The sequence below is a fragment of the Cetorhinus maximus genome, chromosome 12 (genome assembly GCF_964194155.1).
Source record: "Cetorhinus maximus chromosome 12, sCetMax3.hap1.1, whole genome shotgun sequence".
NCBI lineage: Eukaryota > Metazoa > Chordata > Chondrichthyes > Lamniformes > Cetorhinidae > Cetorhinus > Cetorhinus maximus.
In genome coordinates, this window is record NC_135890.1 from 124,469,282 (window position 1) to 124,496,534 (window position 27,253).

At 45.0% G+C, this 27,253-nt stretch overlaps 2 protein-coding genes across 5 annotated transcripts in view; one reads left to right on the plus strand and one right to left on the minus strand.

Moving 5' to 3' along the window:
* Positions 1-27,253, minus strand: part of eif2b1 (eukaryotic translation initiation factor 2B, subunit 1 alpha) — a 1,065,098-nt gene that overhangs the window by 4,074 nt on the left and 1,033,771 nt on the right. The window contains exons 1-3 of one of the 3 annotated variants that reach the window (XM_078554613.1): positions 11,605-11,870; positions 7,518-7,619; positions 3,120-3,256 (exon numbers count right to left, since the gene is read on the minus strand). In XM_078554613.1, the coding sequence (XP_078410739.1) occupies positions 3,120-3,256; positions 7,518-7,619; positions 11,605-11,620 (255 nt within the window). In that variant the 5' untranslated portion in view covers positions 11,621-11,870. Of the gene's footprint in view, positions 1-3,119; positions 3,257-7,517; positions 7,620-11,224; positions 11,367-11,604; positions 11,871-27,253 lie in introns of those variants that run through there. The other 2 variants (XM_078554614.1, XM_078554612.1) reach the window with 2 other exon arrangements.
* Positions 11,368-25,643, plus strand: gtf2h3 (general transcription factor IIH, polypeptide 3). Of its 2 annotated transcripts, XM_078554610.1 has the most exons (13): positions 11,368-11,493; positions 16,825-16,904; positions 18,604-18,710; positions 18,843-19,009; positions 19,131-19,193; positions 19,882-19,911; positions 20,759-20,787; positions 21,149-21,223; positions 22,897-22,950; positions 23,856-23,924; positions 24,889-25,024; positions 25,104-25,140; positions 25,241-25,643. In XM_078554610.1, exons 1-13 carry the CDS (start codon positions 11,484-11,486, stop codon positions 25,326-25,328), a joined length of 945 nt encoding a protein of 314 aa, XP_078410736.1. In that variant the 5' UTR covers positions 11,368-11,483; the 3' UTR covers positions 25,329-25,643. The 2 variants fall into 2 exon arrangements, with proteins under 2 accessions (XP_078410736.1, XP_078410737.1); XM_078554611.1 differs by lacking the exon at positions 25,104-25,140.

The following is a 27,253-nucleotide window of genomic DNA, read 5'->3' on the forward strand; positions in this document are numbered from 1 at the left end:
GTCTACATCTATAATGTAGACTCTGTAAACTTGTCATGTTGTAATGACAAACATGTTGTAATGTTGTATAGCAGCTCTGCAGCACCTCCAGTAAAGGAGGAATGGAATTACAGTATATTTAAATTGGCAGTTTTCATTAGAAATTCCCATATCTATATATGTAATGGGAAAAATTGACAGGAAGTGTTTGAGACACAAGGTTTTATACAAATTGGATGACCTAAGAATAGATATCTTCATAAGCAAGAACCCAATTAAAATTTGTTCTATGTCACTGCACTTCAAACTGGCAACACTTTACAGTCATCAGAACTGAGCTGAGGTGGAGTTTTGTAACACCTGCCCAGTTATTTTTCATTAAACACTTCTTACAGGCCCATGGATAGAAAGCCACATCCCATGAGATACTGCTTACTATCAGAAATCTGCAGACCCAGTATTGCGACATGAGTAACATTAAACCACATCCCGAGGACTGTGACCAAAGCTCAGAACTGGGAAATAATTGAGACACAAATTAAGACACGTGCATTTGGGAAAAGGAGTTTCTCCATCAGCTTACAGCAGTAGCTGAGAATGTGATATGTTACACATTCACCAACACTAAAATGAGGGGCAAATTTGTTAAGCTGCAATCCACCTAACATAGTCAGAATACTGAGTCTACAGCAAGAATTGTCCAAGCTTTTGGACTAATTATTTGTGTAATGAACAGTCTGGCAAAGTTTAAATTCACCATTCTCACGTTTCCCTGATCTTCGACTTATGATTTAAGATTCAGGGAAAGGTGTTAAGAAACAGCTCTCTTTCCAATCACTACAACCATGAAAGCAAGACAGAAAAAATCAGCTACAAGTGGAAATTGGACTGAGTGGCTCGGGCTCAATGGGTGTGTATAACCCACAGGCTACAGTTTGATGCACCCCCTGGTTTACACAGTCATCTAGAATTTTATTTCTACTTACAAAATACAACTTGTTCACTTTGGCAGGAAGAATAGAGAAGCAGCACATTATTTAAATGGAGAAAGGTTGCAGAACTCTGAGGTACAGAGAGATCTGGGTGTCCTGGTACATGAATCACAAAAAGCTAGTATGCAGATACAGCAGGTGATTAGGAAGACAAATGAAATGTTCTCGTTTATTGCAAGTGTTCTGACCACAGCAGATGTTAATTGCTGCACAAACCAAAATCCAGAGGGTTTCTGGATTCTTTGTATTCTGAAAATGAGAAGGAAACATACAGATTTCAGCAGCAAGGGGTCCAGTGATACTTTTGGGATTTTAAAAATTAACACGTAAACATTTTATTAACAAGAAGTAAAGAAAACTTAAGCACACAAGATTACAGTTACACAGTTAAAATTAGTCTTACAAAACATTCCCTATTTGGTCAGACCCACAAGTAAACACTTTCCAGGCAATACTCCCTTATAGATGTTTAACTATAAAAATCCAGTAATATTACCCAAGACAAACTGCTGTAGCTTCAATAAAGGCATACCACAGTGTGCACTGTGGGTGTACCTACACCACACAGATTGTAGCAGTTCAAGAAGGTAGCTCATCATCAACTCCTCAAGGGCAATAAATGCTGGCCCAGCCAGCAAAGTCCACATCCCATGAATGAATAAAAAAAAACACACAACCTCTTAAGACCTCTTCTACTCTGCTGTAGAAATCCAAGACTTCAGAACAAGACTGCTTTTTGCAGCCTAAGACTTTTCTAGCTTGACTGGATGGCTGATTCAGACTGCATCTTCTCCCAGCCTAGAGCTGTTTCCAGGAGATCATCCAACAGCCAAGCTTTCCAGAGTAACTCTAAAATACCCCCAACCCCCAACTTTCATCTCAGGTTCCATTGTTCTCACACCTCAAACTCAAATCCTTCCAAATATTAAATCTTTTATGTTTCTATTCTGTCTCTGCTTTCAGGTCAATAAAATGTAATATCTCTCTTCTGTTTACCCATGGAACTCCTATAAGATGCAAACATGTTTTTTGTCACGTCTGACTTCCCTTTGACATTCAAGCAAACTCAACTTATCTAAAAAAAAATGCAAATGTTAGATCCAACCTATTTACTTATACCTCAAACCCCCCCATAATACCTCATTACAAATGCTACCTAACACCTCTATTCTTTCATCCCTTAAATTCCCAGACAACCTGCCTCTAGTAACCTTTACCCAGTTTAATTAAATCACACGCACACACAGCCTTCTTCACATTTCCCAAAAATATTTTTTAAAAAACATCCATTCTCACACAAGAGGACTGGAATATAAAAGTAGTGAAGTTTGCTACAGTTGTACAGGGCTTTGTTAAGACCACATCTGGAGTACTGTGTATAGTTCTGGTCTCCTTACTTAAGAAAGAAAACAACTGCATTAGAAGTAGTTCAGAGAAGTTTCACTCGGCTGCTTCCTGGGATAAGAGGTTATCCTATGAGGAAAGGTTGGACAGGCTGGACCTGTATCCATTGGAGTTTAGAAGAATGAGACGTGATCTTATTGAAACATATAAGATCCTGAGGGACTTGACAGGGTGGATGCTGAAAGGATCTTTCACCCTGTGGAGAGACTAGAACCAGGGGACACAGTTTAAAAATTAGGGGTCTCCCATTTAAGACGGAGATGAGGAGAAACATTTTCTCTCAAGAGGGTCGTGAGTCTGTGGAACGCTCTTCCCCAGACAGTAGTAGACGCAGGGTCACTGAATATTTTTAAGGCAGAGGTAGATAGATTCTTGATCAACAAGGGACTCAAGGAGGTCGGCAGAATAGCAGCATTGAGGCCACAATAAGATCAGCCATGTTCTTATTGGATGGTGGAGCAGGCTCGAGGGGCTGAATGGCCTACTCCTAATTTGTATGTAGCTTACATTTATGCAGCACCTTTAGCGGAGTAAAACATCCCAAGGCTCTTCACAAAACCGATTTTCAGACTTAATCTGACACCAAGTCACATAAGGAGATATTAAGACAGGTGATCAAAACCAGGATCAAAAAGGTAGTTTAAGGTGTGCCTAATGGAGCAGATACGACAGAGAGGTTTGGTGAGAAAATTCCAGAGCTTATTTTAAAATATATAACAAGGGTTCTGCACACCCAGTACATACCGGGTGTTCCAGGGATGTGAGACTGATAAACCGGAGGAAAAGTTCACCACCTGAAGACACTGCCACTGAAGAATCCACACTGGTCAGGGTTTTAATAGCCGCCTTCAGATTCTCTCTCAGACCCTGAATGGTTTCACCTAATTCCAGAAAAACAACAGACACTTTTTAAGGCTCAGCAAGAATGGAACAGAATGTGTCTGTTATAAATGGGAGAGAATTTAGGGGACAGTGGCCGTTGTATGATAAGGTTTAAGTTAGTCATGAAAAAGGACAAGGAATAATCCAGAGCAGGGATAATTAATTGGGGGAAAGCCAACTTCAATGGGATGAGAATGCATCTGAGTCAACTGAGTTGGGATCAAATGTTGGCAGAAAAGACAGTGGCTGAACAATGGGCCGCCTTCAAAGAAAAGGTATTGGAGGCAATGTCAAGGTGTATTTCCTTGAAGGGGAAAGGTCAAGCAAATAAATCCAGAGCGCCCTGGGTGACGAGAGAGATAGAGGTGAAGATGAAAAGGAAGAAGTACGACAGATGTCAGGTAGAAAATACAATATAGAATCAGGCTGAATACAGAAGGACCAGAGGGGAAGTGAAAAAATTATAAGACAAGCAAGGAGAGAGCATGAAAAGAGACTGGCAGCTAACATAAAAGGGAAGCACAGGTCTTCTATAAGCATATAAATAATACTTAAAATTGATAAGGTACCAGGACCTGATGAGATGCATCCAAGGGTCCTGAGGAAAGTGAGAGTGGAAATTGTAGAGGCACTAGTGATAATCTTCAAGTCTTCCTTAGACACAGGGGAGGTGCCAGAGGGCTGGAGAACTACGAATGTTACACCCTTGTTCAAAGAGGGGTGCAAGGATAAAGCCGGCAACTACAGACCAGTCAGTTTCACTTCAGTGGCAGAAAAACTTCTGGCAACTATAGCTCAGGATAAATCAACAGTCACTTCGACAAATGCAGGATAATTAAGGAAACCCAGCATGGATTCATTAAAGGAAAATCATGTTTAACTAACTTGTTGGAATTTTTTGAGGAGGCAATAGAGAAGGTTGGTAAGGGCAATGCTGTTGATGTGATATATATGGATTTTCAAAAGGCATTTGATATGGTGTCACACAACAGACTTGTGAGCAAAATTCTACCTCATGGAATAAAAGGGAAAGTAGGCACTTGGATATGAAATTGGCTGAGTGATAGGAAACAGAGAGTAGTGATAAATGGTTGTTTTTCAGATTGAAGGAAGGTTTGTAGTGGAGTTCCCCAGGGGTCAGTGTTGGGGCCCTTGATCTTCCTGATATATATTAATGACCTAGACTGTGGTGTTCAGGGAATGATTTCAAAGTTTGTAGATGATACAAAGATTGGAAATTTTGTCAACTATGACAGGGATAGTCATGAACTTCAAAAGGACATAGACACATTGGTGGATTGGTGAAGTTCAATGCAGGGAAATGTGAGGTGATTCATTTAGGCAGGGAGAATATGGAGACACAGTATGAAATAAAGGGAGAAACTCTAAAGGAGGTGCAGGAACAGAGAGACCTTGGTGTATATGTACATAAGTCATTGAAGATCGTGGAGGCAGGTTTGATCGGGATATTCAGTTTGAGAGGGAGAAACTTGAGTCTCCCACTACTGTTCTGGAGTTAAACAAAGGTAACTACATAGGCATGAGGGCAGATTTGGCCCTAGTGGACTGGGCAGGAAGACTACAAGGTAGGGCAGTTGATGAACAGTGGCAGATATTTAAGGAGATATTCAATTCCTCCCAAGTAAAATATATCCCAGTGAGGAAGAAAGATGCTAAGAGAGGGAAAAGCATCCATGGCTGAGCAAGGAAGTTAAAGATAACATAAAGGCAAAAACTAAGGCATACCAAATTGCAAAGGTCAGTGGCAGGCTGGAAGATTGGGAAACTTTTAAAGATCAACAAAAGGTTACTAAAAAAAAATAAAAAGAGCAAAGGTAAATTATGAAAGAAAACTAGCGCAAAATGTAAAAACTGATAGCAAAATCTTCTACAAGTATATAAAAGGAAAGAGAGTAGCTAAAGTGAATGTTGGCCCCTTGAAGGATGAGACGGGGGAGTTAATAGTGGGGAATTCAGAAATGGCAGAGACGCTTAATCAATATTTTGCCTCAGTTTTCACGGTGGAGGACACTAGTACCACCCCAATAGTAACAAGTAGTGCAGAGGGTATAGAGAAGGAAGAACTTAGAACAATCACCATCACTAGAGAAAAAGTACTGAGCAAACTATTGGGATTAAAGGGTGACAAGTCCCCAGGACCTGATGGCCTACGTCCCAGGGTCTTAAAGGAAGTGGCAACAGAGATAGTGGATGCATTGGCTATAATATTCCAAAATTCCCTGGATTCTGGAAAGATTCCAGTAGATTGGAAAAATGCTAATATTCAAAAAGGAGGGGGGAGGCAGAGGCAGAAAGTAGGAAACTATAGACCAGTTAGTTTAACATCTATCATTGGAAATTGTTGGAATCCATTATTAAGGAAGTAGTAATGGGGCATTTGGAAAGTCAAAATGCAATCCATCAGAGTCAGCATGGTTTTATGAAGAGTAAATCGTGTTTGACTAATTTGCTGGAGTTCTTTGAATACGTGACAAGCAAGATGGATAATGGGGATTCTGTAGACGTAGTATATCTGGACTTCCAGAAGGCCTTTGATAAGGTGTCGCATAAAAGATTAATATACAAGATAAGATCACACAGAGTTAGGGGTAGTATATTAACTTGGATAGAGGATTGGCTAACCAACAGAAAGCAGAGTTGGGATAAATGGGTCTTTTTCTGGATGGCAAGCTGTAACTAGTGGGGTGCCACAGGGTTTGGTCCTTGGGTCCCAACTATTTACAATCTAAATTAATGACTTGGATTCAGGGATAGAAGGTACTATAGCTAAATTTGCAGATGACACCAAAATAGCTGGGAAAGTAAGTTGCAATGAAGAAGTAAGAAATTTACAAATGGATATGGACAGGTTAGGTGAATGGGCCAAAATTTGTCAGATGGAGTTTAACGTGGATAAGTGTGAGGTTATCCATTTTAATCAGAAGAATAAAAAGGCGACTTATTATTTAAATGGAGAGAAACTTCAGAATGCTTCAGTGCAGAGGGATCTGGGTGTCCTCGTGCATGAATCGCTGAAAGCTAGTATGCAGGTACAGCAGGTAATAAGGAAGGCAAATGGAATTTTTGCATCTATTGCTAAAGCAATAGAGTATAAAAATAGGGAAGTGTTGTTGCAACTGTACAAGGCTTTGGTGAGACCGCACCTGGAGTACTGTGCACAGTTTTGGTCCCCTTACTTGAGGAAGGATGTAGTTGCACTGGAGGCGGTTCAGAGGAGGTTCACTAGATTGATTCCAGAGATGCGGGGCTTGTCTTATGAGGAGAGATTGAGCAGTTTAGGCCTATACTCGCTAGAGTTTAGAAGGATGAGAGGAGATCTAATTGAGGTATATAAGATGCTAAAGGGGATAGACAAAGTAGACGTGGAGCGGATGTTTCCCCTTGTGGGGCATTCTAGAACGAGAGGCCATAGTTTTAGGCTAAAGGGTGGTAGATTTAAATCAGAGATGAGGAGGAATTACTTTTCTCAAAGGGTCGTGAATCTGTGGAATTCACTACCTCAGAGTACAGTGGATGCCGGGATGCTGAATAAATTTAAGGAGGAGATAGACAGATTTTTAATTAGTAACGGGTTGAAAGGTTATGGGGAGAGGGTAGGAAATTGGAGTTGAGGCCGAAATGAGGTCAGCCACGATTGTATTGAATGGCGGGGCAGGCTCGAGGGGCTGAATTGCCTACTCCTGCTCCTAGTTCTCATGTTCTTAATTTCTTATTTAAAAGGGAATTGGATTGCTACCTGAAAAGAGAGAATGTACAAGGTTCTGGGGATAAGGCAGGGAAATGGGACTAGGTAGAATACTCTTTCAGAAAGCCAGTGCAAACTTGATGGGCCAAATGGCCTCCTTCTGCACTGTAAAGATTCTGTGATTCTGTTTTGGCATTGACAACATTCGTTTATACCAAATTTCCGAGGGATTGAGTCAGCCATTTTATGGTCGTGCAATGGTTATATTACTGGACTCATAACCCACAGAACAAAAGCAAAATACTATTTCCAACATTTTCAGGTTTTATTAGTAATGCAGAGAACACTAGTTTGAGAATTTCAATTCAGTTAAATAAATTTGAAGATAATCCTACAAGTCCTTTTTCGCACATAAACCTCAAGGTGATTTTATATCTGTCATATGATTTTTAAGCTTGGGTCATTACACAGACAATTTTATACGCAAAGAAATCTTTGTATGAAAGTTATTTTAAATTATATTATACTGTAACAATAATTCTATTCTCAGTTACCTTTGTCTCTCTTCAAAAACTCCAACAAGGTGCGAATGGCTGCGACAGCTGAAGCAACATCTTCATTCTCTTTCGTTTGGGTTTTGAAATAGTCCACAAGCTCTGTAACAAGCCAGTCAGTGTTTTTAAGTACAATTAATATACCAACCTTTGGTTTAATTGACACACTCATCATCATTTCATGTAATCAGACATGTTTTCAAACAACAACTCATATTTACAATAACTCACCTCCTGACTCCTCAAAGCCTGTCCACCATCTACAAGGCACAAGTCAGGAGTGTGATGGAATATTCCCCACTTGCCTGGATGAGTGCAGCTCCCACAACACTCAAGAAGCTAGGCACCGTCCAGGACAAAGCAGCCCGCTTGATTGGTACCCCATCCACAAACATTCACTCCCTCCACCACTGACACACAGTAGCAGCAGTGCGTGTACCATCTACAAGATGCACTGCAGGAATTCACCAAGAACTTAGACAGCACCTTGCAAACCCGTGACCTCTACCACCTAGAAGGATGAGGGCAGCAGAAACTTGGAATACTAGCACCTGCAAGTTCTCTTGCAAGCCACTCATCATCCTGACTTGGAAATATATCACCGTTCCTTCACTGTCGCTGGATCAAAATCCTGGAACTCCCTTCCTAACAGTGTAGGGAGGGTGTACCTACACCACATGGACTGCAGCGGTTCAAGAAGGCAGCTCACCGTCACCTTCTCAAGGGGCAACTAGGGATGGGCAATAAATGTTGGCCCAGCCAGCGAAGCCCCACATCCCAGGAGCACAGATGCTGGTGTTTATGTTACATTTGGAAGTTTCCGCATCTAAATCTATCGTTGTAACCCTCTATTTCCTTATCTCTCACCTGCTTCTGTCGCGTCCCCATCAGGCAATCTTTTAAAAAATAAATTCTTCTTTCTTGGGATGTGGGCGTCCCTGGTCGGGCTCAACATGTGTTGCCCATCCCGAATTGCCCCCTGAACGGAGCAGCTATTTCGGTGGGGGGGGGGGGGGGGGGCAGTGAATAGTCACCACCTGGTGTGGGTCTGGAGTCACTAGTGGAGCTGACCAGGTCTGGACGGGAGGTTTGGACTCAGTGACCTGGCCGGGCCGTGAACCATCGATGGGAGTTTCATGGTCACCATCACCCAGACCAGCTCCAGTCCCGGTTTATTCACTGAGTTTAAATTCCGCCAGCGGCTGTGCTGGGATCTGAACCCGGAGCCTGTGTTTCTGGAACATTCGCCCGGTCGCCGCATCAGCGTCTCCCCGAAATCCAGAATGTTCGCGGACCCCCCCCACCCCCGGGCGGACCTCCTCCCCCCACACCACCCCCCCCCAAAGACCCTCCCCACGCGGACCCCGTTAGTTCTACCTCTACCTCGCGGAGGCTGAGCGTCAACTCGCAGACACTTCCTCCTACCTCTCCCTGGACCATGACCCCACCACAGAACATTAAGCCATTGTTTCCAGGACTGTCACTGACCTCATCTCCTCTGGAGATCTTCCTCCCACAGCTTCCAACCTGATAGTCGCCCAACCTTGGACAGCCCGCTTCTACCTCCTACCCAAAATCCAAAAACAGAACTGATCCGGCAGACCGATCGTGTCAGCCTGTTCCTGCCCCATGGAACTCATTTCTCGTTATCTTGACTCCTTTCTCTCTCCCCTTGTCCAGTCCCTTCCCACCTACATCCACGATTCCTCTGACACCTTACGTCACATCAACAATTTCCAGTTCCCTGGCCCCAACCGCTTCCTCTTCACCATGGATGTCCAATCCCTCTACACCTCCATCCCCCACCAGGATGGTCTGAGGGCCCTTAGCTTCTTCCTTGAACAGAGGCCCCAACAATCCCCATCCACCACTACTCTCCTCCGTCTGGCTGAACTTGTTCTCACACTGAACAATTTCTCCTTTAACTCCTCTCACTTCCTCCAAATAAAAGGTGTGGCTATGGGTACCCGCATGGGCCCCAGCTACGCCTGTCTCTTTATGGGGTATGTGGAACATTCCTTGTTCCAGTCCTACTCTGGCCCCCTCCCACAACTCTTTCTCCGGTACATCAATGATTACTTCGGTGCTGCTTCATGCTCTTGTCGGGACCTGGAAAAATTTATTAATTTTGCTTCCAATCTCCACCCCTCCATCATTTTCACATGGTCCATCTCTGACACTTCTCTTCCCTTCCTTGACCTCTCTGTCTCAATTTCTGATGATAGACTGTCCACCAATATCCATTACAAGCCTACCGACTCCCACAGCTACCTCGACTACAGCTCCTCACACCCCGCTTCCTGTAAGGACTCCATCCCATTCTCTCAGTTCCTTCGCCTCCGTCGCATCTGTTCTGATGACGCTACCTTCAAAAACAGTTCCTCTGACATGTCCTCCTTCTTCCTTAACCGAGGTTTTCCACCCACGGTCGTTGACAAGGCCCTCAACTGTGTCTGGCCCATATCCCGCGCATCCGCCCTCACGCCTTCTCCTCCCTCCCAGAAACATGATAGGGTCCCCCTTGTCCTCACTTATCACCCCACCAGCCTCCGCATTCAAAGGATCATCCTCCGCCATTTCCGCCAACTCCAGCATGATGCCACCACCAAACACATCTTCCCTTCACCCCCCCTGGCGGCATTCCGTAGGGATCGTTCCCTCCGGGACACCCTGGTCCACTCCTCCATCACCCCCTACTCCTCAACCCCCACCTATGGCACCTCCCTATGCCCACGCAGAAGATGCAACACCTGCCCCTTCACTTCCTCTCTCCTCACCGTCCAAGGGCCCAAACACTCCTTTCAAGTGAAGCAGCATTTCACTTGCATTTCCCCTAACTTAGTCTACTGCATTCGTTGCTCCCAATGCGGTCTCCTCTACATTGGAGAGACCAAACGCAAACTGGGCGACCGCTTTGCAGAACACCTGCGGTCTGTCCGCAAGAAAGACCCAAACCTCCCTGTCGCTTGCCATTTTAACACTCCACCCTGTTCTCTTGCGCACGTCTGTCCTTGGCCTGCTGCATTGTTCCAGTGAAGCCCAACGCAAACTGGAGGAACAGCACCTCATCTTCCGACTAGGCACTTTACAGCCTTCCGGGCTGAATATTGAATTCAACAACTTTAGATCTTAAACTCCCTCCCCCCATCCCCACCCCGTTTCTCCCCCCTCCCTTTTGTTTTTTTCAATAATTTATATAGATTTTTCTTTCCCCACCTATTTCCATTATTTTAAAATCTACAACTAATACCTTGTCAGTCTTTCCACCCCACCCCCACTAGAGCTGTACCTTGAGTGTCCTGCCATCCATTCTTAATTAGCACTTTTCTTAGATAATATCACCACCTTCAACACCTCCTTGATCCTTTTGTCTGTGACATCTTTTGATTATCTGCTCCTATCACTGCTTGCTTATCTCCACAATCACCCCACCCTCAACTTCTCTCTCCCCCCGCCCCCCCCACCTTAGACCAGCTTATATTTCTCCTTTCTCCTAACTATACTTCAGTTCTGCCGAAGGGTCATGAAGACTCGAAACGTTAACTGATTTCTTCTCCGCCGATGCTGCCAGACCTGCTGAGTTTTTCCAGGTAATTCTGTTTTTGTTTTGGATTTCCAGCATCCGCAGTAGCTTTTAGCTTTTTGTCTTTATCCCCGTTAGTTTAGTTTAGTTTTGATTTGTTTTGATCGGACTGAGAGCGTTTTACCTTCTTGCTCCATCCTCGCGCCGGGGGTTCCCTCCCGCTAAAGCCTCCGCCGGCAGCCCGGACCCGGAGGAAAGGGCCCGGCCCCGGGAGCGGGAGTAGGCCCGAGACCGGGGCCTCGAGTTCAGTCCATGGCGGAAGCCGGGGCGCGCGGGGGCCGCTTTCCTGAGGGCTCCGCACGCACCCGGACCCATTTCACTGCTGCACCAGGGGGAGGCGGTGACCGGCGGGATCCGCGCCCGATTCCCATCGCGGCGGAGAAATGGCGGACGGTGAGTAACCGGCGCCCGAGCCCGAACCCGGCACCAAATAACCAGAAACATCGACAATAACATAACAAGAAGCGGCTGTGGATTCGGTGAAGTTTGAAACAAACTCCTCACCCGCCGCAAGGCTCATTTTGCATTTCTATAGCACCTTTCCTCTCCCCCGACTGCGCAAAGCAAGATCCCACACAATGATCAATTTGTTCAGTGATGTTCGTTCAGGGCTAAGTATTGGCCTCAGGACCCTGGGAAGAACTCCCCTACTTTTCTTTATAAAGTGCCATTGGATCTTCAGTTCAGCCTTTGACCTGAAAAATGACCCTCCGACAGCGCGGCACTCCCTCAGCATTGACCCTCCAACAGTGCAGCACTCCCTCAGCATTGACCCTCCAACAGTGCAGCACTCCCTCAGCATTGACCCTCCCACAGTGCAGCACTCCCTCAGCATTGACCCTCCCACAGTGCAGCACTCCCTCAGCATTGACCCTCCCACAGTGCAGCACTCCCACAGCATTGACCCTCTGACAGTGCAGCACTCCCTCAGCATTGACCCTCCCACAGTGCAGCACTCCCACAGCACTGACCCTCCGACAGTGCAGCACTCCCTCAGCATTGACCCTCCCACAGTGCAGCACTCCCACAGCACTGACCCTCCGACAGCGCGGCACTCCCTCAGCATTGACCCTCCCACAGTGCGGCACTCCCACAGCATTGACCCTCCAACAGCGCGGCACTCCCTCGGCGCCGCCTCCGACAGCGCGGCGCTCCCTCAGCGCTGACCTTCCGACAGTGCGGCACTCCCTCAGCATTGACCCTCCAACAGTGCAGCTCTCCCTCAGCATTGACCCTCCGACAGCGCGGCGTTCCCTCAGCACTGACCCTCTGACAGTGCGGCGCTCCCTTAGCGCTGACCCTCTGACAGCGCGGTGTTCCCTCAGTAATGACCCTCCAACAGTGCAGCACTCCCTCAGTACTGACCCTCCAACAATGCAGCACTCCCTCGGCGCTGACCCTCCGACAGCGCGGCGCTCCCTCGGCGCTGACCCTCCGACAGCGCGGCGCTCCCTCGGCGCTGACCCTCTGACAGCGCGGCGCTCCCTCGGCGCTGACCCTCCGACTGCGCGGCACTCCCTCGGCGCTGACCCTCCGACAGCGCGGCACTCCCTCAGCATTGACCCTCCCACAGCGCGGCACTCCCACAGCATTGACCCTCCGACAGCGCGGCACTCCCTCGGCGCCGCCTCCGACAGCGCGGCGCTCCCTCGGCGCTGACCTTCCGACAGTGTGGCACTCCCTCAGCATTGACCCTCCAACAGTGCAGCTCTCCCTCAGCATTGACCCTCCGACAGCGCGGCGTTCCCTCAGCACTGACCCTCTGACAGTGCGGCGCTCCCTTAGCGCTGACCCTCTGACAGCGCGGTGTTCCCTCAGTAATGACCCTCCAACAGTGCAGCACTCCCTCAGTACTGACCCTCCAACAATGCAGCACCCCCTCGGCGCTGACCCTCTGACAGCGCGGCGCTCCCTCGGCGCTGACCCTCCGACAGCGCGGCGCTCCCTCGGCGCTGACCCTCCGACAGCGCGGCGCTCCCTCGGCGCTGACCCTCCGACAGCGCGGCGCTCCCTCGGCGCTGACCCTCCGACAGCGCGGCGCTCCCTCGGCGCTGACCCTCCGACAGCGCGGCGCTCCCTCGGCGCTGACCCTCCGACTGCGCGGCGCTCCCTCGGCACTGACCCTCCGACTGCGCGGCACTCCCTCGGCGCTGACCCTCCGACAGCGCGGCGCTCCCTCAGTACTGCTTTGAGAGTGTCAGCCTGGATTATGAACTCAAGGCTCTGGAGTGGGACTTTTACCCATGACCTTCTTATTCAAGAGTGCTATCCAATGAGACATGGTTAAAACCTGATTTAAACTAAAGAAAACTTAATTTTAAATCATAATGTAGTTAATATCGGTTAGACACTCTCTGTCCTGCAGTGCCCACTGTCAAGTGAAGCCTTGGATTGTCTTTTCTGATTTCAACATAATTGAGAATAAAACAATTTCTATTTATTTGGTCCCTTTAATGTTGAATAACATCCCAATGCGTTTTACAGGAGCGTTATCAGACAAAAAATAAAACTGAACTACAGGAGGAGATTTTGGTTCAGGTGACCAACAGCTTAGCCAAAAGTAGGTTTTGAGGAATAGTCTTAAAGGAAACGAGAGAGATGTGGAGAGGTTCAGGGCAGAATTCCAGAGTCTCGAGCCCAGGAGCAGCTAAAAGCACGGCCTCCAATGGTGGAACGATGAGTGGGTGATGCACAATAAGCCAAAATTGGAGGAAAGCAGAGATCTTCGAGGGTTAGCAGGTCACCAGACCCTTTTTCTTTTAAAATTAATTTATGGGGTGTGTGCCTGGCTGGCCAGGCCAGCATTTATTGCCCAATCCTAATTACCCTTGAGAAGGTGGTGGTGAGCTGCCTTCTTGAATCGCTGCAGTCCATGAGTTGTAGGTACATCCACAGTGCTGTTAGGAAAGGAGTTCCAGGATTTTGACCCAGCAACAGTGAAGGAACGATGATATATTTCCAAGTCAGGAATGGTGAGTGGCTTGAAGGGGAACGTCCAGGTGGTGGCGGTCCAATGTCAGTTTCTGGTCAATGGTAACTCCCAGGATGTTGATTGTGGGGGATTCGGTGATGGTAATGCCAATGAATGTCAAGGGGAGATGGTTGGATTCTGTCCTGTTGGAGATGGTCATTGCCTGACACTTGTCTGGCTCGAATGTTACTTGCCACTTGTCAGCCCAAGCCTGGATATTGTCCAGGTCTTGCTGCATTTGGACATGGACTGCTTCAGTATCTGAGGAGTCGCGAATGGTGCTGAACATTGTGCAATCATTAGCGATCATCCCCATTTCTGACCTTATGATGGAAGGAAGGTTATTGATGAAGCAGCTGAAGGATGTTGGGCCGAGGACACTACCCTGAGGAACTCCTGCAGTGATGTCCTGGAGCTGAGATGATTGACCTCCAACAACCACAACCATCTTCCTTTGTGCTAGGTATGACTCCAAGCAGCGGAGAGTTTTCTCCCGATTCCCATTGACTCCAGTTTTACTAGGGCTCCTTGGTGCCACATTCGGCCAAATATGGACTTGATGTCAAGGGCAGTCACTTTCACCTCACCTCGGGAGTTCAGCTCTTTTGTCCATTTTTGAACCAAGTCTATAATGAGGTCAGAAGCTGAGTGACCCTGGTGGAACCCAAACTGAGCGTCAGTGAGCAGGTTATTGCTAAGCAAGTGCCGCTTCATAGCACTGTTATTGACCCCTTCCATCACTTTACTGATGATCGAGAGTAGACTAATGAGGCGGTAATTGGCTGGGTTGGATTTGTCCTACTTTTTGTGTACAGGAATTACGTGGGCAATTTTTGACCTTGCCAGGTAGATGCCAGTGTTGTAGCTGTACTGGAACAGCTTGGCTGGGAGTGCTGCAAGTTTTGGAGCATAAGTCTTCAGTACTATTGTCGGAATATTGTCAGGGCCCATAGCCTTTGCAGTATCCAGTGCCTTCTGCCTTTTCTTGATATTATGTGGAGTGAATCGAATAGGCTGAAGGCTGGCATCTGTGATGATGGGGACCAGCCTGGTGCTGCTCCTGGCATGCTTTCCTGCACTTTTCATTGAACCAGGGTTGATATCCTGGTTTGACAGTAATGGAAGAGTGAGGGATTTTTTTTTTCATTCATGGGATGTGGGCTTCGCTGGCTGGGCCAGCATTTTTTATTGCCCATCCCTAGTTGCCCTTGAGAAGGTTGTGGTGAGCTGCCTTCTTGAACCGCTGCAGTCCATGTGGTGTAGGTACACCCACAGTGCTGTTAGGAAGGGAGTTCCAGGATTTTGACCCAGTGACAGTGAAGGAACGGTGATATATTTCTAAGTCTGGATGGTGAATGGCTTGGAGGGGAACTTCCAGGTGGTGGTGTTCCCATCTATCTGCTGCCTTTGTCCTTCTAGATGGTAGTGGCCGTGGGTTTGCAAGGTGCTGTCTGAGGAGCCTTGGTGAATTCCTGCAGTGCATCTTGTAGATGGTACACACTGCTGCTACTGTGCGTCGGTGGTGGAGGGAGTGAATATTTGTGGATCTGGCGCCAATCAAGTGGGCTGCTTTATCCTGGATGAAGTCCAGCCTCTTCAGTGTTGTGGGAGCTGCACTCATCCAGGCAAGTGGAGAATATTCCATCACACTCCTGACTTGTGTCTTGTAGATGGTGGACAGGCTTTGGGGAGTCAGGAGGTGAGTTACTCGTTGCACGATTCCTAGCCCCTGACCTGCTCTTGTAGCCACAGTATTTATATGGCTAGTCCAGTTCAGTTTCTGGTCAATGGTAACCCCCAGGATATTGATAGTGGGGGATTCAGTGCTGGTAATGCCATTGAACATCAAGGGGCGATGGTCGGATTCTCTCTTGTTGGAGATGGTCATTGCCTGGCACTCGTGAGGTGTGAATGTTACTTGCCACTTGTGTGGTCCAGCCTGGATATTGTTCAGGTCTTGCTGCATTTGGACATGGACTGCTTCAGTACCTGAGGAGTCGCGAATGGTGCTGAACATTGTGCAATCATCAGCGAACATCCCCACTTCTGACCTTATGATGGAAGGAAGGTCATTGATGAAGCAGCTGAAGATGGTTGGGCCGAGGACACTACCCTGAGGAACTCCTGTAGTGATGTCCTGGAGCTGCGATGACTGACCTCCAACAACCACAACCATCTTCCTTTGTGCTTGGTAATACTCCAGCCAGCGGATAGTCTTTCCCCTGATTCCCATTGACTCCAGTTTTTCTAGGGCTCCTTGATGCCACACTCGGTCAAATGCTGCCTTGAGTTCAAGGGCAGTCACTCTCACCTCACTTCACCTCGGGAGTTCAGCTCTTTTGTCCATGTTTGAACCAAGGCTGTAATGAGGTCAGGAGCTGAGTGGCCCTGGCGGAACCCAAACTGGGCGTCAGTGAGCAGGTTATTGCTGAGCAAGCGCGGCTTGATAGCACTGTTGATGACCCCTTCCGTTACGCTACTGATGATCGAGAGTAGACTGATGGGGCGGTAATTGGCCGGGTTGGATTTGACCTTTTTGTGTACAGGGCACACCTGGAAATAGGGAAATACCTATTTCGCCTGCAAACACCCTTTTAGTCATGCATTGGCGTTCACTTCTCTTAATGTTAGTATCTCAGTAACATCACTGAAGCACCTAAATTGAAGAGCTACTGTTGCCTTCATAAGACTTGAAATAATCCACAGGAGCAACAGATTAATGCTCACATTTTCCTCTTTCTTTTACAATACAGATGAGGACATTAGCCTGCTTGTCATAGTGGTGGACGTCAATCCTATTTGGTGGGGCCAGCAGATCCTGAAGGAATCCCAGGTAAGGAGAGAAACTTTGTTCTAAACCTGGCTTTGCTGTATCTGATCTGGGAGGATTTAATGTGGACATTGGCAATTGAGATGAGAAGGGTTCCATTTCCAAACACTAACACCCCTCTCTCTCAAACACAGTCTTCCTCATTTTGTACCACATTTAAATTTGCCTCCTTAAGTTCCATTTCTTCGACTAAGCTTCTGGTCAACCTCCTGATGATTACTTTTTCTGTTTTGAGATGTGTTTCAGCTCCACAGGCATTGCCTCACTGGAGGTTGCGGTTAAATTAATCTCAGCTGGTGAGGGTCCTACAAAATCAACAGGTTTTCCTGCTTCTGATGGCTGCCTAGTAATCCCATCTGGAAGCAGATGTTGTGTGATGTCTCCTGTGATTAAACATAGGAAAAAGGGTAAGCCATTTAGTCCCACAAGCCTGTGTCACTACCCTCATCTAACAAAAATCACTAAGCTGAGTTTTGAAACTTTCAACTGACCCTTGGCAACCACAGCTTTTGCGGGAGAGGGTTCCAGATTCCCACTCCCCTTTGTGTGAAGAAGTGCTTCCTGACATCACCCCTGATTGCCTGGCTCTCATTTTAAGGTTCTGCCCTTTTGTTCTGGACTCCTGCTCCCCATAAGAAAAAATAGTCTTTTCTTTTTGTGAAATGGCTCTTAGAAGAGCTTTTTGTTTATTCTTTAATGGCAGGAGCTCTAGTTGGAGCTGGTGTACTTGGTGACTGCCTTGGTGCCCTCGGAGACGGTGTGTTTGGCCAGTTCCCACTGGTAGCAGGAGGCGGACGGTGTTCTGGGTCTCCCGGGAGGAGATGGTCCTGCCGCCTGGTGTAATGGACCAGGCGGGAAGCCTCGCCGGCCACCCGCTCGAAGGTGTCGCTGATGACGAGTTGATGACACTCATGGCCTTGGGGGAGATGCTGGTGTCGGGGTGGACCTGCTTCAGCACCTTGTAGATGGAGATGCTGTAGCTCTCCTTCCTGCTCCACCTGTGCTTTTTGTTGCCCTCCTGGACGTTTTCATTGCCGTTTTCTTCGAGAGGGAGCCTTTGGCGCTGACACTGGTGGAAAAGGCTGCAGTCAGCATTGCAAACCCTTCAATCCCTCCTCAATATTCACTTCGGCTGCTGAAACACTGTCAAATCTTTAAATCACCTTAAATACCTTAATTAGACCACCCTTTAATCCTCTATATTCAAGGGAATACAGGCCTCATCTGTGCAACCTACCCCCAATGACCCAACCCTTTTATTCCCAGTATCATTCTGGTGACACAGGCTGCTGCGAGGGAATGTCAAGGTTGTGTGGAGGGTGCCTGAAACTGTACCACAGCAGGAGCTGATGCCCAGGCAAAAATTGGCACACAAAAAGCTTTAGTGTTTCCCTGAAGAAACAAATCTCTTCCAGTCGCTGATGTGTTATTTGGTTTTATACCTTGTGCCAGCACTTGTTTACATTTTCATGGGATAAGGAGCTGGAATTTTAATTCACTTGTTGCGGGTGGGAGAGACTGGAGCTTGGAGTATTTGATAACATGCACTGCGGAACTAAATCCAACCCTAAATCAGGAGAGTCCACGCCCAGTGCACTAACTAACAGGTGATAAGTCTTTTTAGCATTCTCTGAACATTTTCTGTCTTTAAATGGTGTGTTTACACAATTTATACAGAAGGGTTTCACATGTTGATTTACAGTTCACCCTATCGAAATGTATGGATGCAGTGATGGTGATGGGAAACTCACACTTAGTCATGAGCCGCAATAACAGACTGGCCATTATAGCAAGTCACAGTCAGGAAAGGTAAGGATCAGTGCAAGTTCTCTCCTACATCTAGCAGCTTAGCAGACAGTCATGTTTGTATAGCTCATGACTGGCTTCTCCAGGAGCGCAATACTAACATGCTGCAATGTTTTATTCTTTTTGCTCCTGCAGCCGTTTCCTGTATCCGGGTAAATACTGGAAATTGGGAAGCTTTGCAGAAAGTGGTGATATTAATTCTGCTGAATCTACCTTTTCTGGTAGTAAGGATGGTAAATATGAACTTCTGGCCATAGGAAATGACATCATCACCGAGGAGATCAGAGATTTAATGGCAAAGAGTAAGTGTCTTGCTGCACTTCACCCTTCACTATGTGATAACATGTAGAATGTTTGGGACTTCCTTCTGCCCAGGTTTTGGGACATGGATGGTGTGTGACATTTTCCTTTTGTGTATTGCAGCTGAAGTGAGAGCCCAAATGACAGAAACCTTGCTGGCAGGATCATTGGCAAAAGCACTTTGTTGTATCCTTGCACCAGGAATGACTTCAAAAAATTCTTGCGTTCATTACAATGTGGTCAACTTTGCAAAATTTTAATTATGCCCATTCATAATTTACATCTTTTCATTAGTTACCTGTATAAAATGTACCTGTAATTTACAGGTTTTCACTAGTTAGCCACTTATAATTTACAGGGTGTCATTAGCATTATCCATGTGGGAAAAAGTTGTTGATTGATATTTACAGCAAGATTGTAGACAGGTGTGTTTTTTTCAATACAAGCCATTGTGTAAATACTGAACAGCAGGAATATTTGATGATATCCCTCTATTAGATACATTGCCACTTTATCTCTTAACATTAACAAAAAGAGCTAGGTCTTTGTTAGTTGACAAAACATTGATGGAAAAGTGTAAATGGTCTTTTTTATTGTGTATGTATTTTAGATATAAAGTTGAAACCTGTTAACAGGATCATACTAATGGAAGTCAATCTTTTCTCAGAATCCTCGAAGAAATCCCTCTGACAACTAATCATATTTGGATATTTACCCTGTTTCTAGTGAGGTCTGTGCTGAAAGTGAATCAGTTTTCTAGGTTAATTTATTGAACAATAGCTTTTTAATTCTCTATTATCCCAAATAATATTTCCAACCTCTTCCTCATTGTCCTGCAACTGTTGATATTTTTTCTTAACACTTCTGAAATAAGATATTCACAAGGTGAATAAAGAGTTAGAAGGTATCTGTGTTTACTGATCTCTAAGTATTACTATTCTTGGCAAATCATGACCAGCAAAAGCTCGAGTGCAGATTTAGATAAATTATTATTTTTTCATTGAATTAACGAATCTTGTCTACTTTATGATATCGGTCTAAAACACTTTACCCTTTTCCCCTAATGGAGGAGGTGGTGAATTATAAAATGCTCCCAAAAATAGCTAAGACAATCCAAGGTATCTGTACCTGGATTTGAATGACTGCTAAGACTGGTGTTCAAATTCACAACCACTAAATGGGAGTTACCATAATTCTGCACCTGGAGACCTACAAACTGTTCAGAATGTTTGAAAGGATTTGATAAACTATTTCCTCTGTTGGAGGAGTCCAGAACAATGAAGCATAATCTTAAAGTTAGAGCTTAGACTGTCCAGGGGTGATGACAAGAAGCACTTCTTCACACAATGGATAATGGAAATCTGGAATTCTCTTCCCCCAAAATGAGGCTGGGGGTGGGGGGGTCAACTGAAAATTTCAAAACTAAAATCTATTGATTTTTGTTGGATAAGGATATGAACAATTACAGAACCAAGGAGGGTGACTGGAGTTAAGATACAGATTAGCCAGGATGCCATTGAATGGCAGAACAGGTTCAAGGAGCTGAATGGCTTCCCCCTGATCCCGTGACATTTCATATGCAAGTTTTATCAAATATTATAGGTTAGTTTTAATGTTCTAAATGAGAAGTGTAAGGTGTAATGATGGGGTTGATGGTGCCCAGATCTACAAACAGTTTTGAGTTTGTTTTGTAAATTACAGCTTAAGACTTGTTACAAGGAAGGTTTTCTTTCTTTTTTCATAAAATACAGCCGGGCATGAGCTGAAATCCAGAATATTGGTAAGTCTTCTGTAGCTCCTTTGTTAAAAGTTTGTCACATAATTTTCTGTAAGGGGTGGAGTAAGTGCTGCTGCTGGCAGGGGAGTGAGAGGGTGAGAGATTGATGTGTGATTGTCACAGCACATCCAAGAGCATCCAGCCCTAAGGTGGTTGTCTGAAGTCCTGGAGCCAGACTGTCTGGAAACAGAATGAATGGAGGTTTGGGGAGGGAGGTGGAGAATAAAAACCTTTCAAGAACCTACACACCCTCCAACAAACCTGTCATATTTGTTTGCTGTATCTAAACCTTTACCACCTATTAGTACAATGTACAGTATTGGTATCAGTTCAGTTTATAATCATTTGTTTTATTTTCCCACAGGTTATTAAAGCTGCTGAGGATTCTGCTGCTCAATATATGAATTTTATGAATGTTATCTTTGCAGCACAGAAACAGGTAGATTATCTGCATCTTTATTCAGAGTATTAAACATGAATAAATATTGGGCTGTACAGAGAAAGAAATCTAAAATTCTATATATTTTTAAAGGTGGAGAGTAAAAAGAAAGAATTTCCATTTGTATAGCACCTTTCACATTCTCAGGACTTCTTGAAGTGTTTTGCAACCAGTGAAGTGCAGTCACTGTTCTAATGCAGGAAACGTGACAAACAATTGGCACAGAACAAGCTCCCACAGACAGCCATGTGATAATGACCAGATAATCTGTTTTAGTGATGTTGATTAAGGGAAATATATATTGGCTCAGACAATGGGGAGAATGTCCTTACTTTTCCTCGGATAGTGCTGAGGGATCTTTAACTTTCGTCTGAGAGGGCAGACAAGGCCTTGGTTTAATGTCTTAGCCAAAAAGCAGCCTTTCCATTAGTCCAACACTGTAGTGTCAGCCTGGGCCATGTACTCAATTATCAGGAGTGGGGCTCAAACTTACAGTGTTCTGACTCTGAGACGAGATTGTTGTCCACTGAACTGTGGCTGACACCAATTAAATAGATCAAGTTTGTTCTTGTTACTTGCAAAAATTGATCAAACTTCTGGTGATTTTTTTTTCTCCACTCCTGTTGTGGGTGGGGAAGCAGAAGAAAGTTGTTAGTGATGAAGCTCAAACATGGGGTGGAGTTATACGCCAGCAGGATTTTGCGGTCCTGCCAAAGTCAATGGATTGGTGAGCGGCTCACCGCATTTACGGCCCTGCTCTTGCCGAAACAGGGCCGTAAAATTCTGCCCATAAACTCCCTCTGCTCGGACAGGGAATCCAACTTTAGAAAGTTACTGATCTGTGCGGACCGGTGCCACAGTGCTTGGTGTGTTTACACATCCAGTCATTCATGGGATTTGGGCATCACAGGCTTTTATTGCCCATCCCTAATTCCCTTTGCCCAGAGTTTGAAAGCTCTGTTTCATTGTAGTTAATGCAGTTGGAAACACAAGCTGTTATTATGCCTTTTTAAAGTAAATTTGAATTCCGTTTTTAGTTGCAGAAACTTTGTTAATTATATCAGAAAGCCCCTGTAAACAATGAATAACTTACTGTTTTAGGTGTGGTCTTCTTCTGGGTCCCAATAATATGATGCACACCAGTCCGTGAATAGAAATTACATCATGCTGTTCTCCTTTATTTATATAACTGACCTGTTTTGATGTAAATTTGGTATCTCAAACTATTGAGAGCATTCTTTAGCCAAAGGGAGGTTCGGATGACATCCTAATAAGTCTTAGACACTAGCTCAGTGCTGCAGTCACTTTCTCTTTTAGGTTAATAACCTTACCCAGCTTTTATTGCCCATCCCTAATTTTCTTTTGAGAAGGTGATGCTGTGCCGCCTTCTTGAACCGTTCAAGTCCATGTGGTGTCCAAGTCAGGATGTTGTGTGGCTTGGAAGGGAACTTGCAGGTGGTGGTATTCCCATTTGCCTGCTGCCTTTGTCCTTCTAAGTGGTAGAGGTTGTGGATTTGGAAGGTGCTGTCAAATGAGCCTTGGCAAGTTGCTGCGCTCAGTAGACAGTACACATTCCTGCACTGTCTACCAGTGATGAAGGGAGTGGAGGTTTAGGTTAGTGTATATTCCTATAATTTTAAATATGAAATATCTGGTTACTTTCTCTTTTTCAGAATATTCTGATTGATGCGTGTGTTTTGGACTCTGAATCTGGGTTACTGCAGCAAGTAAGTAATTATGTACATCTCTAGACTGAAAACTTTCTGCTTCAAACCATGACCTAAACACTAAGTAGTCATTTCATTTATGTAGACCATGGGAAAATACCTTTCCTCGTTTCTGTCAACAATAACTAGTTGACTGATCCAGTGGTAACAACAGAGCAGTTCTAGTACTCTTTTGTTTGCCGTGCAATGCTGAATTTTCAAACAGAGCCCTGTGTTCTCCCTGTGCTGCTCTGCTCTGTTTGGATAATTATCCATAAGTCACAAAGGACCCTAGGCATGTCTCCCCATTTGAGAGAATCAAATAGCTTGAGGGGCACTACCCCAGATCAAGCATGGGGCAAGTAGGGAGGCAGGCCTCCATGAACTACCACAGCCGATACAGGGATTGAACCTGCACTGTTGACCTTATTCTGCTCCACACTCGAGCCATCTAGCCAACTGAGTTAACCAACCCCACATCACTCTGTTTAATGCTGCTGTTTCTCGGAGAGTCTTACTCTTGAAAGGCAGGTGGAGATTGACATTGGTTCACAGGAATCATTGATGGTGGATCTCCACTGCCTTGGGAATCCTGGATGTCACCAGCTTCAGGTGTGGTGACCTTTGGCTCAGTGGTACTATTCCTATCTTTGAGTCAGAAGGTCGTGGGATGAAACCTGCCCCAATGAGTGGAGACATGAGCTCAGGCTCAGAATTTTGATTGAAGTCCAGCGGATACTTGTGTCCAATGGGTGACCCCTCCCATCTCCTCCTAGTATGACTTACATGGGCCCATAAAACCCTGGATACTGAAATCTGGAATATAATCTGCTGCAGGTCAACCTGGGATATAATAATGTAGTAACTTGGTTGTGTAGGGTTTTCAAACCTTTCATTAAACATTATTGTGCTGTTTTTGTCTATAGGCTTCTGATATAACCGGAGGGTTATATTTAAAAATACCACAGATGCTGTCACTCTCTCAATATTTACTGGTAAGTTACAATTACTTAAAAACAGAACTTGCTTCTTACTGATTTGTTTGGCAGTTGTTTGCATGGATGGGTGAGTGGATAGGACAAGTGGGAGCTTTTTGCTATTCAAGACTCCCAACATTGGAAATAAAATATGTAAATTGCAAGAATCTGTTGTTCTTCCTCACGTCCATGCATTTGTGATTTCCCACTTCAGCATCCTTTGCCTCCACTCCTCCTTGTGGGGCAGTTCAATTTAGCAGCTGTCAGACTGCCATTCTGGGTGGATCCCGATGATGGATCCCAAAGTCATGGTGAAAGTCCTGGATTAGTAACCCGGAGATTGGGAGTTCAAATCCCACCACAGCAAGTTGTGAATTTTAATTCAATAAACCTGACAAAATATCCTCCAAACCCACATTGCACTTACTGAGAGCCATCAGGGCTGGGGAGGTAATAGAATGGTTCAGAGTCTGGGTATTATGTTTGAGCCAGTTGATTCAAAGTTGAGGATTGTTGATTGTCCTGATGAAAATCCCAAATGAAGCTTTATGTTGTTATCACATTGCGATTTGTGGAAGCTTATTGTGTTCAAATTGGCTGTCACATTTCCTACAACATCAAAAGTAAAATTGGCTGTAAAGTGCTTTGAGACATCCAGTGGTTGCGAAAGGCGCTATATAAATGCAAGTCTTTTTTTTTTCCTCTCCCCTCGGTTGTATCTCTGGATCATTTTTTGAGTGAACATAAGAGCAGAAGGCGGCCTTTCAGCCTCTCAAGCCTGAACATTCATTCATTTTGATCATGGCTCACCTGTGTCTCCACCTCATTTACCTGGTATTGCTCCATAGCCTTTGATAGTCTACTTAACAAAAATCTATCAAAGCAGTGAAAGCTTCATTTTTCTCAGCTCTCAACAGGCTATATTGTAAGTTCTTGTGGGTTTTAAAAATTTAATCTTCTAACTGTATGTTTTATCTTCCAGTGGGTGTTTTTACCAGATCCTGAGCAGAGATCCCAGCTGGTCCTTCCCCCTCCAGTTCACGTGGATTATCGAGCGGCCTGCTTCTGTCACCGCAATCTGATTGAAATCGGTTATGTGTGTTCTGTCTGCCTGTCAAGTGAGTTTCAATACAGCTAATTGTGTCTTATTTAAATTGAATGGCCAGTTTTTAATTCATTCCTCTTTTTCATTATCAGTATTTTGCAACTTTAGTCCCATTTGCACCACATGCGAGTGAGTACAAAGTTCACCTGCTCAGGTCTTTTTGAATGTTTATTCATTATGATTTGCTATGATTGGGTGATGATGATTTTATTTTTTGTTTTAAATTCAGGACTGCTTTCAGAATTGCTCTGCCGCCTATTTTGAAAACCAAGAAGAAGAAGCCCAAACTCCCAACACTGAACTACTTGACAAGCTGACACCAGGGAACAAGAATCATTCCATCAGCCCATTTTCCATTGGAATCTCTCACTTTTACATGCCTCAGGTGTTCACTGAATCAGTGCTACAAATCCAGATCCCGAATGTTCCCACTTATTACTTATGCAGCCAATATAACGGCACGAGGAGTTCAGACTGCAACAAAGTGTTAAACTCTTTATTGTGTGGTTAAAATATTCACAGATCTGGAGACATTTTTTGCAAGTTTCTTTGACCAATTTGTCGTTACTTTTTGTAAATCCTAACGTTGGTTAGAAAATAAACACACAGTGCTAATAGTGCGCTGGAAAAAAAATGTTACTAGTATTAGAAATCCCTTGTTCCCACTCCATGATTCAGAATTACTTTTGTTCCCTGTTTCAGCTCCTTTCCACAGATTGGTTTTAGATTTTCCCCTTGTCCTACACAGCAGAGAGGGAGCAGGAATCCCACTCCTATGAACCTGCTGAAGTTGTGCATCAGTTAGATGTTAAGTGACTAGTGTCCATTCCCCTGTCCAGCTGAAACCAGCAAAGTGAGATGTGGGAAATTGAACCTGGTTCCATTTGTTTAGCTTTGGGAAATTTCTGTTCCCTGGTGTTGGGATCTGAAGAGACCATGTAGACTTTATTCAAAGTCTGGGTCCAGGTGCTGAATGTTGTTCCATTAATTGGGAGATGATTTAACAGCCATAATTCACCATTCATGAGATGTACCATAGGTGAGGGAGGACCTTCCCAAGGGAGGCAATGTGGGGGAGACAATGGTGTAGTGGTAATGTCACTGGACTAGTAATCCAGAGGCCTAGGCTAATGCCCACCAATGATTATGTGTGATGCCCACATCCCATGAAAGAATACATTTAAAAAAAAAACTCTCTGTACACCTTCAAATCTGACCCAGGGAATCCACTCAGTTCTGTTGAAGGGTCATGTGGATTCGAAACGTCGACTCTTTTCTTCTCCACCGATGCTGCCAGACCTGCTGAGTTTTTCCAGGTAATTCTGTTTTTGCCAGGGAATATTGTCTGGTACAGGAAGAGGGAGGAAAACAATAGGAAAGAGTTGGGAATGGCTGCTCCTGACCGGGCTCCCTGAGAACAGAAAGAGCGAGCAGACCAGGAATTGAACCAGGGTGCAGAAAGAAACTGGTTCTAAACTTCCATTACGACTAAACTATCCGGTTAGTTATTAAACAAACATGGAGTTTTCATCCCGTGACTTTAGTTTGATGTCTCCAATGGTGAAAACTGTTGGATTAGCCCAGATTTTAGATCAGTGTTTGTCCAGTAGAAACCACTGACAACCACAGCTGTTGCTACAGAGACACTGTTTTAGCTCATGTACTAATGTTTGGAGGAAATATCTTACAATACAGCTAAATGTACTTTATGTGTATTCATTTAAACATTTCACATCATTCAGTCACCATTTTACCAACAAATGTACAAAAAGATTAAAATTCAGCTTCCTTCTCTGTGAATATGGGTGAGCTCACAGGTGCAATGTTTATTACTCGTTTTTTAATCACACCAGAAATGCAGTTAGTCACATCTGGATTCCCTATTAGCCACATGTGACTACTGGATAATGTATTGAACAACACTGCCTTAGTGTCACAGAAATAGAGCCCAGACAATATGTCCTTTGCACTTTATTAACCCTTTGAATTTCTGCACTAACATCAGAAATATGAGAAGCCAACAACTTTTCAATTAATTACCTTTTTTTGTGTATTTTACATGAAGCAAAAAGGGAGCATTTTTCCTCCCAACAAAAAGTCTTCCAGTGTTAAAGATCAAAATCAGAGATGGCAGACTGGAGATTGGGGACAGAACTCGCTCTCTTCAGAAGCTTTTCACGTGAGCAGGTGCAGATGATCTTGGGCACTGTTGCAGTCATGTGAGAATGTGATACCTGAAATA